Source organism: Triticum urartu, chromosome 3 (genome assembly GCF_003073215.2).
Source record: "Triticum urartu cultivar G1812 chromosome 3, Tu2.1, whole genome shotgun sequence".
NCBI lineage: Eukaryota > Viridiplantae > Streptophyta > Magnoliopsida > Poales > Poaceae > Triticum > Triticum urartu.
The window spans coordinates 670,026,953-670,047,459 of record NC_053024.1 but is presented as its reverse complement, the minus strand read 5'-3'; the positions used below and the strand labels follow the sequence as shown (position 1 = coordinate 670,047,459).

The 20,507-nt window shown below is 50.8% G+C and overlaps 1 protein-coding gene across 1 annotated transcript; it reads left to right on the top strand.

Annotated features, from left to right (window-relative positions):
- Positions 1-10,565: 10,565 nt before the first annotated feature.
- LOC125549043 (transcription factor CSA-like) lies at positions 10,566-13,401 on the top strand. The gene is made up of 3 exons (XM_048712541.1): positions 10,566-11,186; positions 11,267-11,725; positions 12,890-13,401. Exons 1-3 carry the CDS (start codon positions 10,865-10,867, stop codon positions 13,171-13,173), a joined length of 1,065 nt encoding a protein of 354 aa, XP_048568498.1. The 5' UTR covers positions 10,566-10,864; the 3' UTR covers positions 13,174-13,401.
- The last annotated feature ends 7,106 nt before the right edge of the window (positions 13,402-20,507 follow it).

Genomic DNA, 20,507 nt, shown 5'->3' with positions numbered 1-20,507 from the left:
CGCGGGGCCCTCTGGGCCCGGTCGCCGCCGCCTGCTTCGCCCGATCGCCGCCACCTGCTTCGCTCGACGCCGCCGCGTCCTCACCGGGGCGCGCCGCCCCAGCTCGGCACCGACAGTGCCCCGCCGCCACCGGACATCGCCGGCCCGCCACCTCGTCGCCGGGCGCCGCCCCGCCGCGTTTGCTCCGCCGCGTGCCGCCGAAGCTACGGCGCCGCCCACATCGCCTCGCCACCCCGCCGACCTCGCCGGATCCGACCACTCCGGCCACCTCCCCCAACTCCGGCGCCTCTCCGACGTGAACTCCGGCCAGATCCGCCGTCGCTTTGATAACCGTGCAAACCCTAGATCTCGCGGGGTGAGAAATTCTACTAAGTCCCTGAGATTTCCATGTTTCATATACCCATGTTCATCATGTCATAACTTTGCGTCCGTAACTCCGATTTGCGAGTGTAGCATATCAAAATGTTCGTCCCAGAGAGTACATCATTTCATCTCATCGCACCATTTTCATTTGACCTCATCTTGATGCACGAAATGTTGTTGGAAGAGAGCTATTTGAGATAATTGTCAGATCTGCTGCAACAAATAGCTATTTGTCTTTTTTGCCATGATTAATGTGTGCATGATATGCCCCCGAGCTTTTCTTGAGTTTTGTTATATGCTTTGTCATATTTCCATAGATGCCATCCATGTATTTTTGTGATGTGTGTGGTGAGTAGCACAAGCTTGCAAAGTGGTACATTCGTTAATGCTGATTTCAGGGACTTAGCAATTCCACTAAGTCCTTGATCTGTTTTTTATCATTATGCCATATGTTCATGTTGTTTCCTAGTGATCCGTGCCTCTTTTGAGGATGATCAGTAAGGATGTTTTGTTAATCTTGTAGTGCTCTATCCATCCATGTCTTTTTTTGCAATTATGAGCACCCTGGCTTGAGTCAATCGAGCTCTACTTTTGCTATTTCGTGAATCCTGGCAGATTGTCTACTTGTTAGCGATTTTGCCGGGGATGTTGCTGTTGATCCGTGCATGCTATGTTATTGTTCTTGCCATGTCTAGCTTTTATTATGTGTATTCTTGATGGGTGTATGCTTAGATTGTCATGCCATGCTCTGTAGTGAGTGCATCGAGCTCGTAAACATGCCTACTTGATATCTGATTTGCATGCTCCAGTTTTTCTCTAAGTCTGTGATCTGATTATGTTTTTGCCATGTTCACATGCTTGCAATTGTATTTTCTGATCCCTTTTGGCTCAAGGTCACTAACGGACTTTTGTTAAGCTCTTTGAGTAGCTCCATGCCATGCTTTACTTTACCATGTTCAGGCCCTGTAGCATATAGTTTTCATGCTCCAAAGTGTGCTACCTGATCTGAAATTCCAGGCTTGTGTTAATTTCACTAAGTCTGAAATCTGTTTATGAATTGCACTTTTGCCATGCTTGTTTGAACCTGTTAATGGATGAATTGGCCGTAGCTCAGTGTTCATCTTTTGTCAAGCATCATGAGTGGATCCCTGCCACGTTTGAGTGCTGTAGCATATTTAACTTGTTGCATTTAGATGGCTACTTGCTGTTTATCGCAGACCGGTGCCATATTTGTTTTGCTTGCCTTTTCCACACCGTGCATCCGATTCCGGCGATCTTTATACTGATTTCAACCGAAATCACCTCATCTTTCCAGTGGCACTCTTGGATTTCCAAGTTGAGGCCAGGTTCAATCATTCCTTGTCAAATCATGCATATGCATCGCATACCGCATCCCGCATATCATACCATGTTCATGTGTTGGTTTTTTACTATGTTGTGTGCTTCCTTTCCGGTGTTTGCTTCTTCGGGTTGGTTCTGGTAATGTCGCGTTTGTGAGGACCCGTTCGTCTATGTCCTTTTGTCTTCTTCATGGACTCGTTCTTCTTCCTTGCGGGATTTCAGGCAAGATGACCATACCCTCGAAATCACTTCTATCTTTACTTGCTAGTTGCTCGCTCTTTTGCTATGCCTATGTTGATATACCTACCACTTGCTTATCATGCCTCCTATATTGTTAAACCAAGCCGCTAACCCACCTTGTCCTAGCAAACCATTGATTGGCTATGTTACCGCTTTGCTCAGCCCCTCTTATAGCGTTGTTAGTTGCAGGTGAAGATTGAAGTTTGTTCCTTGTTGGAACATGGAGATGTTGTTCCTTGTTAGAACATGTTTACTTGTTGGGATATCATAATACCTCTTATTTAATTAATGCATCTATATACTTGGTAAAGGGTGGAAGGCTCGGCCTTATGCCTGGTGTTTTGTTCCACTCTTGCCGCCCTAGTTTCCGTCATATCGGTGTTATCTTCCCGGATTTTGTGTTCCTTACGCGGTTGGGCTATTATGGGAACCCCTTGACAGTTCGCCTTGAGTAAAACTCCTCCAACAATGCCCAACATTGGTTTTACCATTTGCCACGTACCCCTTTTCTTTCCCTTGGGTTCTGCAGACTCAAGGGTCATCATTATTTTAACACCCCCCCCGGGCCAGTGCTCCTCTGAGTGTTGGTCCAACCTGTCAGCTGCCGGTGGCCACCAGGGGCAACTCTGGGCTGGCCTACCCGTACCTAGGACAATCTGAGTGTGCCCTGAGAAAGAGATATGTGCAGCTCCTATCGCGATTTGTCGGCACATTCGGGCGGTGTTGCTGGTTTAGTTTTACCCTGTCGAAATGTCTTGTAACCGGGATTCCGAGTCTGATCGGACCTTCCCGCTAGAAGGTATATCCTTCGTTGACCGTGAGATCTTGTCATGGGCTAAGTTGGGACACCCCTGCAGGGTTTTGAACTTTCGAAAACCGTGCCCGTGGTTATGGGCAGATGGGAATTTGTTAACGTCCGGTTGTAGAAAACCTGAAGTTGACCTTAATTAAAAATGCATCAACCGCGTGTGTAACCGTGATGGTCTCTTTCCGATGGAGTCCGGGAAGTGAACACGGTGTTGGAGTTATGTTTGACGTAGGTTGTTCTAGGATCACTTCTTGATCATAGTTTCTCGATCGTGATTTGCCTTCTCTTCTCGCTCTCATTTGCGTATGTTAGCCACCATATATGCTAGTCGCTTGCTGCAGCTCTACCTCATACCTTTACCTTACCCATAAGCTTAAATAGTCTTGATCGCGAGGGTGCGAGATTGCTGAGTCGCCGTGACTCACAGATACTTCCAAACCAGCTTGCAGGTGTCGATGAGTCCGTGAAGATGACGCAACCAAGCTCAGGAGGAGCTCGATGAAGATCTTGTCCTTTGTGTTGTTTCGTTCTAGTTGATCAGTAGTGGAGCCCAGTTGAGGTCGATCGGGGACCGTGTCGCATTTGGGGTTCTTCTTTTATTTTGGTTCCGTAGTCGGACCTTGATTGTATTTGGATGTTGTAATGCTTTATTCATGTAATAGTGTGAAGTGGCGATTGTAAGCCAACTATGTATCTCTTTCTCTTATGTATTACATGGGTTGTGTGAAGATTACCTCACTTGCGACATTGCTTTCAATGCGGTTATGCCTCTAAGTCGTGCTTCGACACGTGGGAGATGTAGCCGCATCGAGGGCGTTACAAACTAGCTACCTTGTTTTTAGTTATATGAGATTTGGTTATCTAATTAACATTTTACTATATAGAACTAGCTACCTTATTTTTAGTAAGAAAATTAATAGAACTAGTTTAGTTGAATTAGTTGAATTAATTAGTTGAACTAGTTAGTTGAATTGGTTGAATTAGTTGTGCTACTTTATTTAGGTATATTTTTCGTAAGTGCTTAGGTGAATTAGTTGAACTAGTTGAATTAACAGAACTAGTTGAATTAGTTGAATTAATAGAACTAATAAGTGTTTAATGTTTCACCTATGAACATAGGAATGTCGTCTGACGACGAACACGATTTCATTATGTGCGAATACTGCAAAGACCAGCGCGGCCTGTGCGGCAGAAATTTTCTAGTTGATGATAGGCGCTTCAGCATCAAGCTGGATGAGAACTTCGAAGTGGATACAGTAAGTCAGAATGACAAGTCTTTTTTCATAATTAAGCATGACTTATGCTTCATTTGCTTCAACTTTTAATTTTAATTTTTCACTATTCTACTAGCGTATCCCCTGCCATGCAAGTATTTTTGTCTTGAATAAGATAGGTTTCAGTCCTAACAAAACTATGGAGGTACAAAAAGTTTACTTGAAGACCGAGCATGGTTATACTTTCAACGTCAAATTATACAATGCAGACACATACACCTATTTTGAATGCAAAACTTGGCAAGCACTATGCAAGGCTTATGCATTTGAGCCTGATATGGTTATCACCTTTGATATTCGTCCGGAAGATGATATTGAAGGTAATAGAGACATCTGGGTCGATGTGTAGACGCCTCCAGTTCTACCATTATGTGAGTTTCTCAACCATATTTATGTCTTCGATATTGTTTATTCAAAATGAATTGACAAGTAATTTTTATTGACAGCTTATTTCCAATGAAGCAAACATGTCCGACGCTTGGTAGACAAGACCTTCCACTGTCCCGGGGCTGAACTAAACTGCGAGGAGACAAGTCATTATGTTTCATGGCTTGAGGATCTTGATGCTGTCAAGACAAAAAAAATCCTGCACTTAGAAATTTTAGTACTCAAAATGTGCGACCAATAGTGTTCGTACTGAACTACAGTCACATATATTTAGGAAAGATGGTAAGATTTCTACTATTTCTCCTCAGTGCATCTTTTGCATACATTATTTTTTAAAGCTAAACTTCATTGCTAAGTGTGTTACTATACGATGTTCTTCAACAGGGACTCCCGATGAATGTTGTGCCTGATTGGATCGAGACTAAAGGTACCATGAATATTGTTAGCTTACGGCCAGGATATCCTACAATGCACTTTAGTGCATACAGGTTCTCTAATAGCGAGGAATGCTTAATAGTAAAAGACTGGAGCAAAATTGTGAACGATCGCAGAGAAGTACTAGGGGGCAGCAATCAGAAGCGCAACCCACGATTAGGAGACAGGTTCATCTGATGCTCCAATATGATGAATCAGGAAAGCTATACATGTTCTATGCTATTTTACCTGAGAGAGAGCAACAAGAGTGATTAGCTAGTTCATGCTCTTAGTACTTGTCCTCTCATGTCTATGTTCTTTGTCCTGAACTTAATCTCAAAGAGTGATTTGCTTTTGTGGTGTTATGAACGCTTATAATATCATTACCATGTTGAACTCGATGATATCTTTGCTTCTGGTACAAGTGAATGTTTCTTCTTTAAGCTAGTGTTGGTGGTGATTAGATAGCGGTAATGACTATATGATGATTAGTGGTAATGAGACGACTATTATATGATGATTTTTAGCTAGCTATGAAAACTATTGTTGGTGATGATATATATGATGCAAGAGTTTTTATATTAATATGATGATGATGATGATGATGATGATGATGAGTTATTATATCATTTATGAAAGAAACCGCAGATTAGTTTCAACTGGATGGATTGTAGCTAAGTGATCAAGTATATGCCATATCCATATTACCTCGATCACTTAATTAGGTGATCAAGTATATATAATATGGATATGGCATATACTTGATGACTTAGCTAGGATCCACATGCATCCAGTCAAACTAATCTGCGGTACTTTCACCTAATGATTTAACAACTCATTATAATGTAAAACCATCACTAAATTAAATTGAAAACACAAAATTAAAGTAAAAATAAAAATAAAACCAAAACACACCCAAACATTTAGTACCGGTTGGTGTTACCAACCGGTACTAATGTCCTATGCGCCCTCGAAGCTGGCTCGTGCCACGTGGTTGCCCTTTAGCGCCGGTTCGTGTGTAACCGGTACTAAAGGGGGGGGGACCTTTAGTCCCCACACTTTAGTGCCGGTTACCGAACCGGCACTAAAGGGCCTTACGAACCGGTGCTATAGCCTGGTTCTGCACTAGTGGATACCATCTCGGATGGGGTTCACCACCTCCATTGGTACCTATCTGATGATGCGTGAGCAGTTCTTTGTAGACCTTCAGCTCGATAGTTAGTAGCTAGATGGCTTCCTCTCTCTCGCTGAATTCTCAATACAATGGTCTCTTGGAGATCCATATGATGTAACTCTTTTTGCGGTGTGTTTGTTGGGATCTAATGAACTTTGAGTTTATGGTCAGTTATATCTTTTTATATCTATGAAAGTTATTTGAGTTTCTTTGATCTCTTATATGCATTATTGCTTATAGCCTCGTATTTCTTCTCCGATATTTGGGTTTTCTGAGAGATAACCACCTACTCATGTGTTGAGATCAAGATATACCAATCGTACCACAAGAATCTTGATTTCTAGCCTTCCCCAAGTTGCTTTCCACTCAAATCATCTTTCCAGCATATCCAAATCTGTGTGAAAGAGTTTAGTGTTGGGGAGACTCTCATTTGAAGCATAAGAGCTAGGAGTTCATCAACACACCATCTATTACCTTTTGGAGAGTGGTGTCTCCTAGATTGGTTAGGTGTCGCTTGGGAGCCTCCTTCAAGTTGTGGAGTTGAACGAAGAAGTTTGTAAGGGCAAGGAGATCGCCTACTTCATGAAGATCTACCCGAGTGAGGCAAGTCCTTCATGGGCGATGACCATGGTGGGATAGACAAGGTTGCTTCTTCATGGACCCTTCGTGGGTGGAGCCATCCGTGGACTCTTGAAACCGTTACCCTTCGTGGGTTGAAGTCTCCATCAACCTGATTGTACGATATCACCATCTATCGGAACCACGCCAAAAATCTTCGTGTCTTCATTGCATTTGCACTCTCCAAACCCTTCCCTTTACCTTCATATGCAATGTTTTACTTTCCGCTGCTACACTCTTAGAATTGCATGTGTAGGTTGATTTCTTGACTTGTGCTAATTGTTAAAATCTGCCCACAACTAAAATTGGGAAAAGGTTAGATTTTTATTTGGTCAAGTAGTCTAATCACCCCCCTCTAGACATAGTTTTGATCCTACAAATATTAAATAACCTAATTCCACTTGCAAGTTTGAAATCATAGTTAAGTTCTTTAATTGTCCAATAAGCTTTATGTACTAACTCAAGAGGTAAATGACATGCTTTTCCATAGACCATTTTATACGGGGACATACCCATAGGATTTTTCTAAGTAGTTCTATAAGCCCATAATGCATCATCAAGTTTCTTAGACCAATTCTTTCTGGATCTATTAACGGTCTTTTGTAAGATTAACTTTATTTCTCTATTACTCAGTTCAACTTGACCACTAGACTGAGGATGATAAGGTGATGCAACAAGTTTACGAAATGCACCATGAATAAAGTATGAACCACCATCAATCATTAAATATCTAGGGACTCCAAACATTGAAAAGATAAATTCCTTAAGCATTTTAATAGATGTGTTGTGATTAGAACTACTTGTTGGAATAGCTTCTACCCACTTAGTGACATAATCAACAACTAAAATATGTGCTTACCCATTGGAGGAAGGAAAAGGTCCCATATAATCAAATCCCCAAACATCAAATGGTTCAATAACGAGTGAATAATTCATACGAATTTCATGATGTCTACCAATATTACCAATTCTTTGACTTTCATCACAAGAAAGAACAAATTTGTGTGCAACCTTGAAGAGAGTAGGCCAATAAAAACCAGATTGTAATACCTTATGTGCAGTTTTGTGTCCCGCGTGGTGTCCTCCGTAAGCCTTGGAATGACACTTCCGTAGGATTCGTTCCTGATCATGCTCAGGTTCCAAACAACGGATTCGTCCTCTCCCGGTGTATGATCGCAAGGATGAATTATTCCGGAGACATGCTCTTCGGCATGCCGATGAACGCTGGCGTTCAGGATGGAGTAGAGTAGAGTGGCGATGCAAGTTGCGAGATGAAGCAAACCCTAAGTGTTTTCAATGTGTCTTTGGTCGCGGCCAGTAAGCAATAGTATATATAGGAGTACCAGTGGTTGCATTGTGTCGCGATTATGATCTCAAACCAACTTGGTTTCCAAGTCATATACTCGCCGAACAAGAAACAATCAACTTGGCTGCCAAAACATCAAAAAATAAAATGGCAACTGCCTCGAGCCCGGCCAGGCTAGGCGAGCGAGTGCATATTGTCTTCTCAACACATTACCTAGTGTGGTGGAGATAACCCACTATATACGAGCACCTACAGCCGGGAGCCACGACCGGGAGCCACGACCCCTGCCCCCCCCCCCCCCCCCGCCTGCGCAAACGCCCCGGTTACTGACCAGTCAGAAAAACCTGACTCAGCGGGTTCCTCAAATGGCCTCAAATGCCCGTGCTGACTAGTGCCCCTCATATGGAGCCCAAATATAGGGCGGATATGGAGATGCTTGGGCGTGCCCACCACATCAGACCAAACAGGCCTACGCTACCACAGAATGCACCATATCCGCCCCTTTACCTGTCGGATCCTTTTGCTCTCTCATCTCTTCTTCCTCCTCCACGCTGAACGTCTCGCGGCTCCGCCGCCACCCTTGCTTGACAGTCGTTCTGAGCCTTGGCGCCGCCAACACTGGCACAACAGTCATCTTGTCGGTGCTTGCCGCCGGCTCGGACGCCATCGCGGTATGTCCAACAACTATCAGGTTGCCCCTTGCGCTTTGTTTGTTCGACCCATTGTCTCACCCGGTTTTTTGTGATTTATTCATGGGGAAAATCTGATGCTTCATTGGACGAGGAGTATGGACCGACGGAGCTTGATAAAATGATTGAAGATGAGTTCTTCGGTTTGTCGGATAAGGACGAAGAAGTGGACATGATCATGCTCAAAGCATGCAAGAGGAAATGGACTGACAGGTGTAGTGTATTCTCAACTTCAAGGGCTCAATCAAAGGGATAAGAGTGATAAATTGGGATAGGGTCTCACACAAGGACAACTTTGCTCCGGACCCGACCTTCTCGGATGATCCATGGTTTGGTCGTTGTTTTCGTATGCGCAAACCATTGTTTTTGCGCATTATGGAGGGAGTGGAGGCACACAATGACTACTTCAAGCTCACAAGGGATTGTTGTGACCAACTTTCTTTCTCTGCCAAGCAGAAATGCACGGCTGCTCTGAGGATGCTTTCACTTGGTTCTGCCGCAGATGATGTTGGTGAGATGGTCCGGATGTGGGAGAGCACATGTCTGAAGACTACTATCAGGTTTTCCCGCGCCATGGTGTAGGTGTTTGGAGCAGAGTATCTTAGAGAACGAAATATGCAGGATAGAGGAAAGTTGTTGGCTGTTGAAGAGGCCGGAGGGTTAACAGGAATGCTCAGATCAATTGATTGCATGCATAGGCAATGGAAGAACTGTCTCAAAGGTTTGCGGGGAATGTATCAAGAACACACCACAGAGGCCATCATCATAGTGGAAGCCGTGGCATCACATGACTTATGGATTTGGCATGCTTTCTTTGGAATGTCGGGTTCTCACAACGATATCAATGTGCTTCAACGATATCCTGTGTTCAGGAGGCTTTGTAATGAGGACTCGTCGTCGTGCAACTACATTGTCAACGGTCTCGACTACAACATCAGATACTATATTGCCGATGGTATCTATCCTTAGTGGGCGGCATTTGTGAAGACCATATCTGAACCACAAGTGAACAAACAGAGTCGCTTTGCAACAATGCATAAAGCAGCTAGGAAGGATGCGGAGAGGGCATTCTGAGTGCTTCAAGCTTGTTGGGGAATTGTTTGTGGAGTTGCAATGATGGGAATTAGAAACTTTGTGGCAGCTGATGACATGTTGTTTTATTTTGTACAATATGATTGTCGAGGATGAGGATGATGGTGTAGCCCAAACCAATGATTTTGAAGCCTGGAGAATAAGTTCAAATCCCGGAAGATCAAGATGCAAATCAGCTTATGAAATTTCTGCAGATGAATCATAATTTTCGAGATCATCAGGTGCACACGTAGCTACTCATTGATCTTGTGGAGCATATGTGGACCCATAATGAAAACCAAAGAGTTAATGTTTGAGTTGTGCAAATAAATTTTATGTAAAAAGTATGTATTTCCGGTATCAACATTTGTTATTTACGTGTGACATTGACGTGTAAGATGGACGTGCATGGATTTGCATGAAGAGCTTGGATTTGAGGTATGTGGCTGCCAAGCACAACATATGAGGGGCGGTCCGGCTGCGTGTGCAGGCGTGCCCTTGCGCGTCTGCGGACGTATAGTTGACCGGATTTGTCAAGTCCGGATATAGATGCTCTAAAGAGGTAAAACACTTTCTCCACTAACTGTATTTATATGGGAGTAAATTTTAGCATCACCACTTGCCGTTTATACATGGGTCTCGTTGAGATTTTAGAAGTTATACATGGGCTAGGCCCATTATGTTTAACATTTCAGTCAAGTATACCTTCTTAACTTTTTACCCCGGGCAGCCCTAAGCCGAAAGACTTTACTCCGAGCGAGTGGACGAGCGCGCGCCCCACCTCCATAGCCACCGCCGGCCCCTCCGTCTCATGTCCGGGCAGGTGCGACAGCCCGCCGCGCGCAGACGATCCCTAGCTCATCTCACCATCTAGGAGCTCCGCATCCAGCAGTAAAAAATCAAAGCTCGCACTGCGACTCCTGCATTTAGAGTGAGCGAGTGAGTGACACTGTGAGAGCTCTAGCACCGTGTAGGTTTGGGTTAAGAAAAGCAAGCTGCCCCATCTTCTCCCTGCCATTTACCCTCTCTTTTCCCTCTTCCTGCTGCGTCCTCTTCTACTCCTACTCCTCTTCCTTTTTTCCAACCGCCTAGGCACTGATCACTAGCCCGCTCGTTCGATTGGAGCCCCGTAGCTACATAGGTAGTTCAAAAAATTAGGTCGACGCTGGCTGTGCTGGGATGCCTAGCTCGTCGGCCTGTCCTCCGTGGCTGGTGCGCATGGTGGCCGCAAACGACGACCAGGCATCGTCGTCCTCCTCGTCCAAGGGCGGGGGTGCCGTGCTCACCACCGGCACGGCCACTATAGACAAGGGATACCTCGGCGGTGGCGGGGCGGGGAGCAATGCCGCCGACCCCCAGGAAAGCAGCAGTAGCGGACAGTCCAGGCATGCGGCGCGCGGCCACTGGCGTCCTGCCGAGGACATGAAGCTACGCGAACTCGTGGCGCTCTACGGCCCCCAGAACTGGAACCTCATCGCCGAGAAGCTCGACGGGAGATCCGGTATGTATGGCCAAGCCACCGTGCTCTTCAGCTCATGTACATAACACTATGACGTCTAACTTTTTATGCGTGAGATTCAGGGAAGAGCTGTCGGCTGCGATGGTTCAACCAGCTGGACCCGCGGATCAGCAAGCGCCCGTTCTCCGACGAGGAGGAGGAGAGGCTGATGGCGGCGCACCGCTTCTACGGCAACAAGTGGTCCATGATCGCGCGGCTCTTCCCCGGCCGGACCGACAACGCTGTCAAGAACCACTGGCATGTCATCATGGCGCGCAAGTACCGCGAGCAGTCCATCGCCTACCGCCGCCGCAAGCTCAACCAGGCTGTCCAGCGCACGCTTGACTCGTCCTCCGGGGTGGCTGCCGGTGCTGGGCACGTCGACGTCGTTGGTCACCGCCACAACCACCTCCTGGTCGCCGCCAACGACTCCGCCGTCTTTGCGGACCCCTACGGCTTCAGCTTCAGCCACTGCTGCCTCTCTTTCCCTGCCGGCGCCGCCGCTGCCTCGGCGTTGGAGCCTACCTTCTGCTTGTTCCCCGGTGAGTAACTTATCTATCATCAGTTCATCACCGTCACCACCACCACCACAACGTATAGAGGCGGTAGATTTTCTATAGCAGCACTGCAATCTCAAAACTGTTCACACTGACTGGTGGTCCCTCACACATTCCTAGCTGATTATTCTAGACGACTGAGCTTTCGGGACATAAAATACTCTATAGTGGTCGAAAGTTATTTTAAGTGAAGAAAGGTATAGATTTCTACGTTTTCTTAGGAGGGTAGACATTTCAAAGTTAGATCATCTCTAATTCATAGGAAAAATATCTGGGATTATAAGGCATCTAACTTATCCAAACACCCCTTTAGTACCCCCCGCCCCCAACTCGCATCCAGCCTGCCGGCCTCCGGCCTCCGCACTCACTGGCCTTGTGCACGCAATATGTTGAATGGAATGAGATATCCACATTATTTTTCCTTTTTTGTTTTTAATAGTGAAAGTGTAGTTTTTAGTAGTGAAAGTATAGTTAAAATGGGGTTTTTTTTACATACAAAAGAGGTGCGAATTAGAAGGGAAAACCCTTAGATGAAGTTTTGAGGATGCTGACGCATAGCACGTACTCCTTCCTAAATCAATGGATCTGCTGCGTACTACTCCGGCGAAGCGCACGCGTAGAGGCAAGGGAGGCCCCCACCGTGCGGTACGTACACGGCCGGCCTTTTCGTCGGTTGCACTGCCACCGGCCGGCAACCGAAATAAATGCCTCGCTCGAAACGGGCGGCATGTGGGCGTGAGACGATGGATCGAACCAACGAAGACCAGGCACTGGCCGGGAAGACTTTGGACTTTTGCCACGCACAGCACACGCACAGTGATCCTCCCGCACACGCACGCACGCTCAGTCCATCGCTCGCTCGCCCGCGCACGGGCCACAGGGCGCAGCGACAAGCACAGTGTTCCCGCACACGCACGCTCGGGATCAGGCGCGCACGGGCCGAGCACTTGCTGCCGAGCGGTATGGGGGGAGATCCATCTGCCTCGTCCTCATAAATGGCCCTCTCACCTGCACTGTAACCACCACCGCTTCTCCTGTCCTTGATCTGTTCCCTTTTCTTCGTCGGTTGACGATCCCGATCCAGTTTTTACCGTGTAGTAGTATGAACCAGTAATGTTTCGCTCGTGTGTTTATTTTGTCTGGCTGCAGGGCCCGGCGCCGCATCCAACTCTGTGCACGACGGGCGCCTCTCGTGGCCGGACGCCATGGCCGTGCGAGGAGGAGCAGGAGGTGGCGGCCTTTACGGGGAGCCGCTGCCGGCGCGAGGAGGCTGGACCGGCGGCGGCCACCATGAGATGGCATGGTTCAACTCTGACGACGCAAATGGATCGTCTGCCGCCGTGTTTGCCGTGACGGACCAAGCTGGCGTTCACTTGGACGGCACGTCGCCGTCGCCGACTTTCATAGATTTCCTCGGGGTTGGAGCGACATGATGGATAGACGGATGCATGGATCGATGCCGATGCTCTAGCAGAGAGTGCGTGCGGCAGGTGGATCACTAGCTAGCTCTAGCCTCTAGATAGCTTACTATAAAAGGCACTAGCTATGTTGGCTCTGTATATTTGGCTGGCTTGTTTGCCACTCTACTTGTTTTAACTCATGTACCACATGAACATCAGCTTGTGTTTGGAATCAACCAATCCACAGTTCGCGGTGGAGGATGGAAACTGCTGAAGTTCCCAGCACGGATGATGGCGTTGCCCGACACGACACGTCTCTCTGGCGACACGGTGGGCGATCCCGCGTCGCAGCGATGGCCGGCGTGGTACGCCGCGTATTTCCGGGCGGTAAAGCTGCTCCGGTACAGCCGCGGCGAGGTGGTGCTGGGCTCGCAACCGTCGACGGTGCGCCTCGTCGATGAGCGGGGTGCCGGGGTACTGATCCACGGACACCTATGGGACCGGCAGACCGGGTTCCTTTCGGTTTGGCGGGGGCGGAGATCGTACAAAGAGCGGATCGAGGCGAAGCACGCGAGCGATTTACCCAGGTTCGGGCCGCACGGATGCGTAAAACCCTACTCCTGCTTTGTGGTTTGTATTGATTTCTTACTCGGGAACGCGGAGTGCTACAGTATACACCAGCAGCTAACGAGACCGAGTGTGAGTGTTCTTGAACTAGCTCCCTCCTCTACGTTGCGCATGGGCCTCCTTTTATATGCTCAAGGGGTCACCGACAGGTGCCAACGGAGGCAAAGGGTAAAACTGGAAGGGCGCTGCAGTAGGTACAGCTATCTGCTACAGTGTATCATACCTAATCCTGACGGCAGTGGACAAGGGCATTAAATGCCCGTCTGTGTCGCCTAAACAGTGCAAGAAGGGACCGTCAGGGACGCCACCGCCCGCCACAACGGCAATCTTGTCAGCGCCGCTTGCCACTGCGCGCCGCTGGCTGCGCAACCTCCCGCCACGTACGCCTGGAAGGGTCCCAGAGCGACACGTTGGTGGATGTGCTGGAGCGCGGGCACGCGGTGGTGGCTTGCTGCGGTCGTTGTCTTGCCGCGTCCGGGAGCTTGTCGCTCACCGGGCCTTGCCGGGACACGAGGTGCGTCGCGGCAAGTTCCTTGGGATGCCTTGGTTGGCCTTCCCGGCAAGCTCCTCTTGCCGGGGTCTTGAGGTGCCTTGGTTGGCCTTCCCGGCAAGCTCCTCTTGCCGGAGTCTTGAGGTGCCTTGGTTGGCCTTCCCGGCAAGCTCCTCTCGCCGGGGTCTTGTCTCTTTGACTTGGATACTTTGTTCTTGAATGGCTCCAAAGGAACCACGGAGGACCTTGGCGGTCACCCGGCAAGCCTTGCCGCGGGACGCTGCGACTGCCCGTGCACAAGTTCGGGATACTAGGGTACCCCTACCCTAGTACACCGACAGGAGCCCCCGGGCCTGGGCCATACACGATGCCGAGCGCTGTTGGGCCAGGCCCAAAACAGGGCACGGGCACGCGCGGCCTAGGTTACGCCGTATCTCTCTCCGTATTCCCAGCGCCCTCCCCGAACGGCACGCGTCGAATGCGGCGTCGTGGGAGAGATCGTGGGTGGTTACTTTATTCGGAAATGCGGAATGTCCGCCCCCTCCCTCTTTATACGCAGGGGAAACAGGGGAAGTTCGCCCATTCGCCCGTTGCTGCTTCCAATCTCAGAAATCTCCGCCGCTCCCTCGCCTTCCCAGAGCCGAAAAAGAGCAGCACTCCACCCCCCATCGCCACCAGCACCACCAACGCCGTCGACCTCCTCCACCACTTCCGCCATGGCTCCAAAAGCCGACAAGGGGAAGGTCGTGAAGTCGACCGAGGCGCAGCGGCTTGCGGCACTGCGGAAGGAGCGGGCTGTCTTCCCCCCAAGCTCGCCGCGAAGGAGCTGAGGGAGAACTACTTCCTCTTCTGGTCGGCAGAGACACGAGCGCATCCGTGCACGAAGGTACTTCCCGCCGCCGCTTGGAAGAAGGCCCCAAATGGATACCCTTTCTTCGCTCTGTTCTTCTACTGCGGGCTCTGCCCGCCTTTCTCTGAATTCTTCTGCGACATCATGAACACCTACGGGTTCCACCTCCTTGACTTCACCCCCAATGCCGTTCTGACCATGGCGGTTTTCGCACATCTCTGCGAAAACTTTGTCGGAGTCCACCCCAATGTAGCCCTCTTTCGCCACTTCTTCATACCCCGAGTAGAGAGAGGAGAGCCTCTATCCGGCGAAATCGCCTGGATCTCAAGGGCCGACGAGAAGGAAACTTATCTGGAGGGAGAATTCCGCGGCAAGTGGGAGGAGTGGAGAGCAGACTGGTGCTGGATTGACGAGGAGAATCCGCAGCCATTCACCACCCGGCGCCAAACCCCAGTGGCGTGCGGCAGCGATTGGGGTGACGTGGCCCCGGAAGACGACAGGCTGAAGATTGCTGTCACCCGGATCCTACGCCTCAGGCTTGCCGGGCTCACTGTAGGCGCTGTTGGCGCAGACTTTCTTCGCCGCCGCATCGCCCCCCCTGCAGGAACGGGGGAGGCCCACTTGGGAGTTCAAGAATGCGGCGGATATCATGAGGCTGCGGCCGGGCCTCAACTTCAACTTCACAGTTCTGGAGCTCAACGCGATGTTGCGGCAGCTGTTCAAGTATGACCCTCAACATCCCAAAGTGTTCAGGTTGCCGGGGGGCGTCGTTCCGCTGTGCAACAATTCCGCGCTCGACCGCATCCGTGCAATGATGCCGCTGTGCGACTCGCATGGAATTGTGCCAACTTGGCAGGAGCCTGCAGACGACGTCGTGCAGCAGTTCTTCGATGACTTGGTGGAAGTACCGATCCGCTCCGACGAGAAGGACAGCCTCACCCGCGACACCACGGATGCGGAGATGGCACTCATCGCCACTAGGCTGGAAGAGGCGGCGGCAGCCGCAGCCGCGGGCGAGTTTGGATTCACCGTGGAGGAGGCAGATGCAGCAGAAGCGGCAAGCCGTGCCGAGCGAGGGGAGCCCGCCGGCAAGAAGGAGCTTGCCGGGTGTGACGCCGAGCCGAGCGAGCCCGCCAAGGACACGAGCGGCTCGTTGGAAATCAACTCCTCTTCCTCCTCATCTTCGGGCAGCTCGCCGCAAGCAGAGCCTCCATCCCCACCAAGAAGGCGTCTCTGCAAGGCCGGTGACGTGGCGGAGCGGCAAGCGGGTCAACAGTCGCCACGCCGCGTGACACGCTCCACCGCGGCAAACACCGTTGCCGCAGGAGCGCCTCATGCTGCGACGGCAACTGGAGCGGAGTCTAGCCGGACCACCGCTTCAGTTCCTGCCGCTGCTCACGCCGCGCCGGCAGCCGGAGCGGGGTCGTCTCAGACCACCGCCACTGCTCCCGCCAAGCGGCCAAGGGAAGCTTCTCCTCCGCCTCCTCGGGCCTTGCCGGGACACGAGGTGCGTCGCGGCAAGTTCCTTGAGATGCCTTGGTTGGCCTTCCCGGCAAGCTCCTCTTGCCGGGGTCTTGAGGTGCCCCACTAGGAGCAGAGCAGCCCCACCAGGAGTCAAGGGAGAATCCCACGACAAGGGAGAACTCTCCGACAAGGGAGGTCTTTCCGGTAAGGGAGAAGTCTCCGGCAAGGGAGGGTTCTCCGGCAAGGGACAGCACCAGCGGCCCCCCGACGGCGGAGACCACGGCAGCAGAACCCGGTACAGGTAACCCTTTTGCTTCAAAACCTCCCTTGGGTTCTTCTCTTGATCTTCTTTTTATTGGATTTTTGCTTGACTCTTCCCCCTTTTCCGGCCGTCAGACCCATCCGCTGCAGAGCAGATGGAGACTGAGGTTGCCGCCGAAGAAGCGGCCGGTGCTGACGATCCCGCCGGCGCAGAGGCCGCCAAGGCTGCCGCCGCGGCAACTGGCGAGGGATCTGGCGATCGTACTGACGGCCCTGAGGCCGCAGGAGCGCCAGGCGCTACACCGACCGCCGACCCGTCCGCCGCTGCCGCAGCGCCAGGCTCCAAAGAGCCCCAGCCAGGCTATACTTGAAGGCCGGCGAAGGCGTCTTCATCAACCTCCCCTGGGCGTCAAGCTCCAGGGCGCCGGTCGAGGGAGAGATCTTCGACGGGGAAGTGCTTGCCTCCGCGGGACTGACGCTGGTCGACGCGCCGAGCAGCAGCAGCAACGAGCCTGAAGAGGAGCGGCTGCTGCGGAAGCTGTTGTCGCTCTACCGCGCGCGGCAAGCCAAGCTGGAATCCCGCGAGGCGCTTGTCGCGAAGGCGGGAGCAGATATCGAGAAGCGCGTGGAAGAGCTCGGGGGTTTCCACCGGGAAGCCCTCCGGTCCCTGGCGGAGGAGCGGGAGCAGCTTGCCGAAGCGCAGAAGGTCTTCTTCCTCGAGAAGGCCGAAGTCGAAGAGCAACAGCGGCTTGCCGCTGTGAAGCTATCCGCGGAGGAGGGCGAGCTGGCGCAGCGGAAGGTCAATCTTGACGCCCACGAGGAGGAGCTCGCCGTGCGCGAGGAAAAACTCGGCGGAGCCCTCAAGCAAGCAGAGGATGCCGCCGCCGCCGCTGAGGCCGCCAAGAAGGAGTTGGAGACGAAGGTGGCGCAGCTAGAAGCCGATCTTGCCGAGAAGGGCAAAGAGCTCAGCGCCGCCAAGGACTCCAACAAGGGTCTTGAGTTAAAGTTGACCGCTTTGACCAAGACGCTGGACAGCGCCAAGAAGCAGGAGGCGGCCTTGAAGGAGGAGATCAAGGCCGACAAGGCGCTGCTAGACAGTGTTGCCGCCACCCAAAACGCCTTCAGGGAGACTATGGAGCATTGGACGGAGAGTTTTGTGAATGCTGCCACAGACATTGACAGGGAGTTGGCGCAGCTGGGGATGGAGGATCTCGGGTATCCCTCCGACGAGAACCTCCAACCCAGCGCCAAGCTCGTCCTGTTCTTCAAGGGCGTGGCGACGGCCCTTCAGCAGCTCCGGGAAAAGATCCCAAGGCAGCTGGCCGACGAGTCGCGCAAGATCTGCGCGGGAGCTCTCCAGAAAGTGTTGATGAAGGTGGCCTTCCGCAATCCGGGCCTCAACCTCACCAACGTCCTCAGGACCCTGCCGCCGGATGCTGATCTGGATGCGCTCAAGGCCCTTGTCGCACCCATTATAGACAAGGTGAGCGGGATCAAGAGGATCGAAGGCGATCGTGTAGATTAGACCGCCCATTTCTTCTTCTCTTGTCGTTGTTTGCCATGTTATGAAAACAATCTATTAGAGCCGCGACAAGCTATCTTTGTAATATAACGCTATTCTGGGTAATGATTGCAATGTTATTCCCTTTACTTGATTCCTTCCTTTGTATGTTTTTGCCCTACGCTTTTAGGGAACTTGTCGGTGCAGGCACCTGAGCCGCGAGCGCTGAGTGCGGGACGTCAGCAGCCTGCTGGCGGTGCCGCTACCGACAAGAAACCTTGTCGCAACTAGTTGCAGCTCACTTAAGTTGTTGAGCGGACTCGAAACAAAGTAAGGGCGCAACTAGCTACGAGTTGGTTCCTCCGCGCACAGGTTTTCCATACAAAGTGCGGTCGTTCAAGGGAGATAACTTAAAAATTTTAAAAATCTGATTGCTCAAACTTTGGCAACTTAGCTTTTCTATTGTTTGCTTCCTGGCAAGGCGAAACTTTCTTGAACGACGCCTGGTCCATACCATTATCTTCTTCTTTCCCCCCCGGCAAACTTGTGGGCGAGGGAACCTTCCTTTTCCTTGAGAAAAAAGAAAGAAGAGAAAATAAAGATATGGAGCCTTACGGCTCGTTATTGCTTACCGAGGAGTAGGTGCTGCACAAAGTGTCAGATAATATATGCCAGAAAATAGAAAGCATGAAATCGACAAAATGTGCGGAGCACATGAGCTTTACTTATGCACGGGGTCTGCGCCCGGCTTTGTACAAAGGATTACATGCAACAGCGACAAGACTTGTACAAAAGGTGGTTGCCGGAACAGGTTTCGGCAACCGCGCCTTACAGGTAAAACTTACGAAGAGGCTCAATGTTCCAGGAGTTGCTCACCGGAATGCCATCTTCGGTCTCAAGGTGGATAGCGCCAGGCCTAGTTACTCGTTTCACCCGGTAAGGGCCTTCCCACTTCGGCGTCAACTTGTTGGAATTCTTGGCGGACTGAACACGCCGAAGAATAAGGTCGCCTTCCTCGAGACTTTTGGCATTAACTTTGCGGCTATGGTAGCGGCGCAAAGCTTGCTGGTAGCGAGCAGCTCGCACAGCAGCCTGAAGACGGTCTTCCTCAAGGAGCAGCGTGTCATCTTGTCGCAGCTGCTCTTGCTCGAGCTCATCATAAGCGAGCACTCGAGGTGACCCGTATACGAGTTCCGTGGGGATAACTACCTCTGCTCCATAGACTAGAGCGAAAGGTGTCTGTCCAGTGTCTCGATTTGGCGTCGTCCTGATCGACCAAAGAACCACCGGCAGCTCCTCGATCCAGTTTCTTCCGCACTTGTGCAGCCTGTCGAAAGTTCTGGTCTTGAGCCCGCGCAGCACTTCAGCATTTGCCCTCTCCGCTTGACCGTTGCTTCTCGGGTGAGCAACAGAAGCGAAGCAGACCTTGGCGCCAAGATCTTGGACATACTACATGAAGGTGCGGCTCGTGAATTGTGTACCGTTGTCGGTGATTATCCTGTTAGGGATCCCGAAGCGGCAAACAATCGACCTGAAGAACTTGACTGCTAACTGTGCTGTCACCTTCCTCACTGGTTCCACTTCCGGCCACTTTGTGAACTTGTCGATTGCAACGTACAAGTACTCAAAGCCCCCGACTGCTCGGGGAAAGGGGCCGAGGATGTCGAGCCCCCAGACAGAAAATGGCCAGGATAAAGGGATCGTCTGGAGAGCTTGAGCTGGTTGGTGTATCTGCTTGGAATGGAACTGGCACGCTTCACACTTGGTTACTTGTGCAGTTGCATCCTGGAGGGCTGTCGGCCAAAAGAAACCTTGCCGGAATGCTTTGCCGACAAGTGCTCTTGCGCCAATGTGGTGGCCACATATGCCTCCATGTATCTCTGCCAACAGCTTTTGTCCGTCTTCCCGGTGAATACACTTCAATTTCACATCATTGAGTCTTCTTCTGTACAGTGTCTTGTCGACAAACTGGTACATACTTGACTGTCGGGCTACTCTTTCCGCTTCTTCTTGCTCTTCAGGAAGTTCTCCTGTCTGAAGGAAACGGACAATCTGCTGCGCCCATGCTGGAGCTTGTGGCTCGACAACAAGTACTAAAGGCAAATCTGCCGCTGCGGGAACATCCGCTTCTACGGCGAGAACCTGCGGGTCTGCCGGAGCTTGACGTTCCCCGG

Coding starts and splice junctions, on each gene's coding strand:
- LOC125549043 (XM_048712541.1), top strand. CDS start 10,865: ATGCCTAGCTCGTCGGCCTGTCCTCCGTGGCTGGTGCGCATGGTGGCC. Junction 11,187..11,266: donor GAAGCTCGACGGGAGATCCG/GTATGTATGGCC, acceptor CGTGAGATTCAG/GGAAGAGCTGTCGGCTGCGA. Junction 11,726..12,889: donor TACCTTCTGCTTGTTCCCCG/GTGAGTAACTTA, acceptor GTCTGGCTGCAG/GGCCCGGCGCCGCATCCAAC.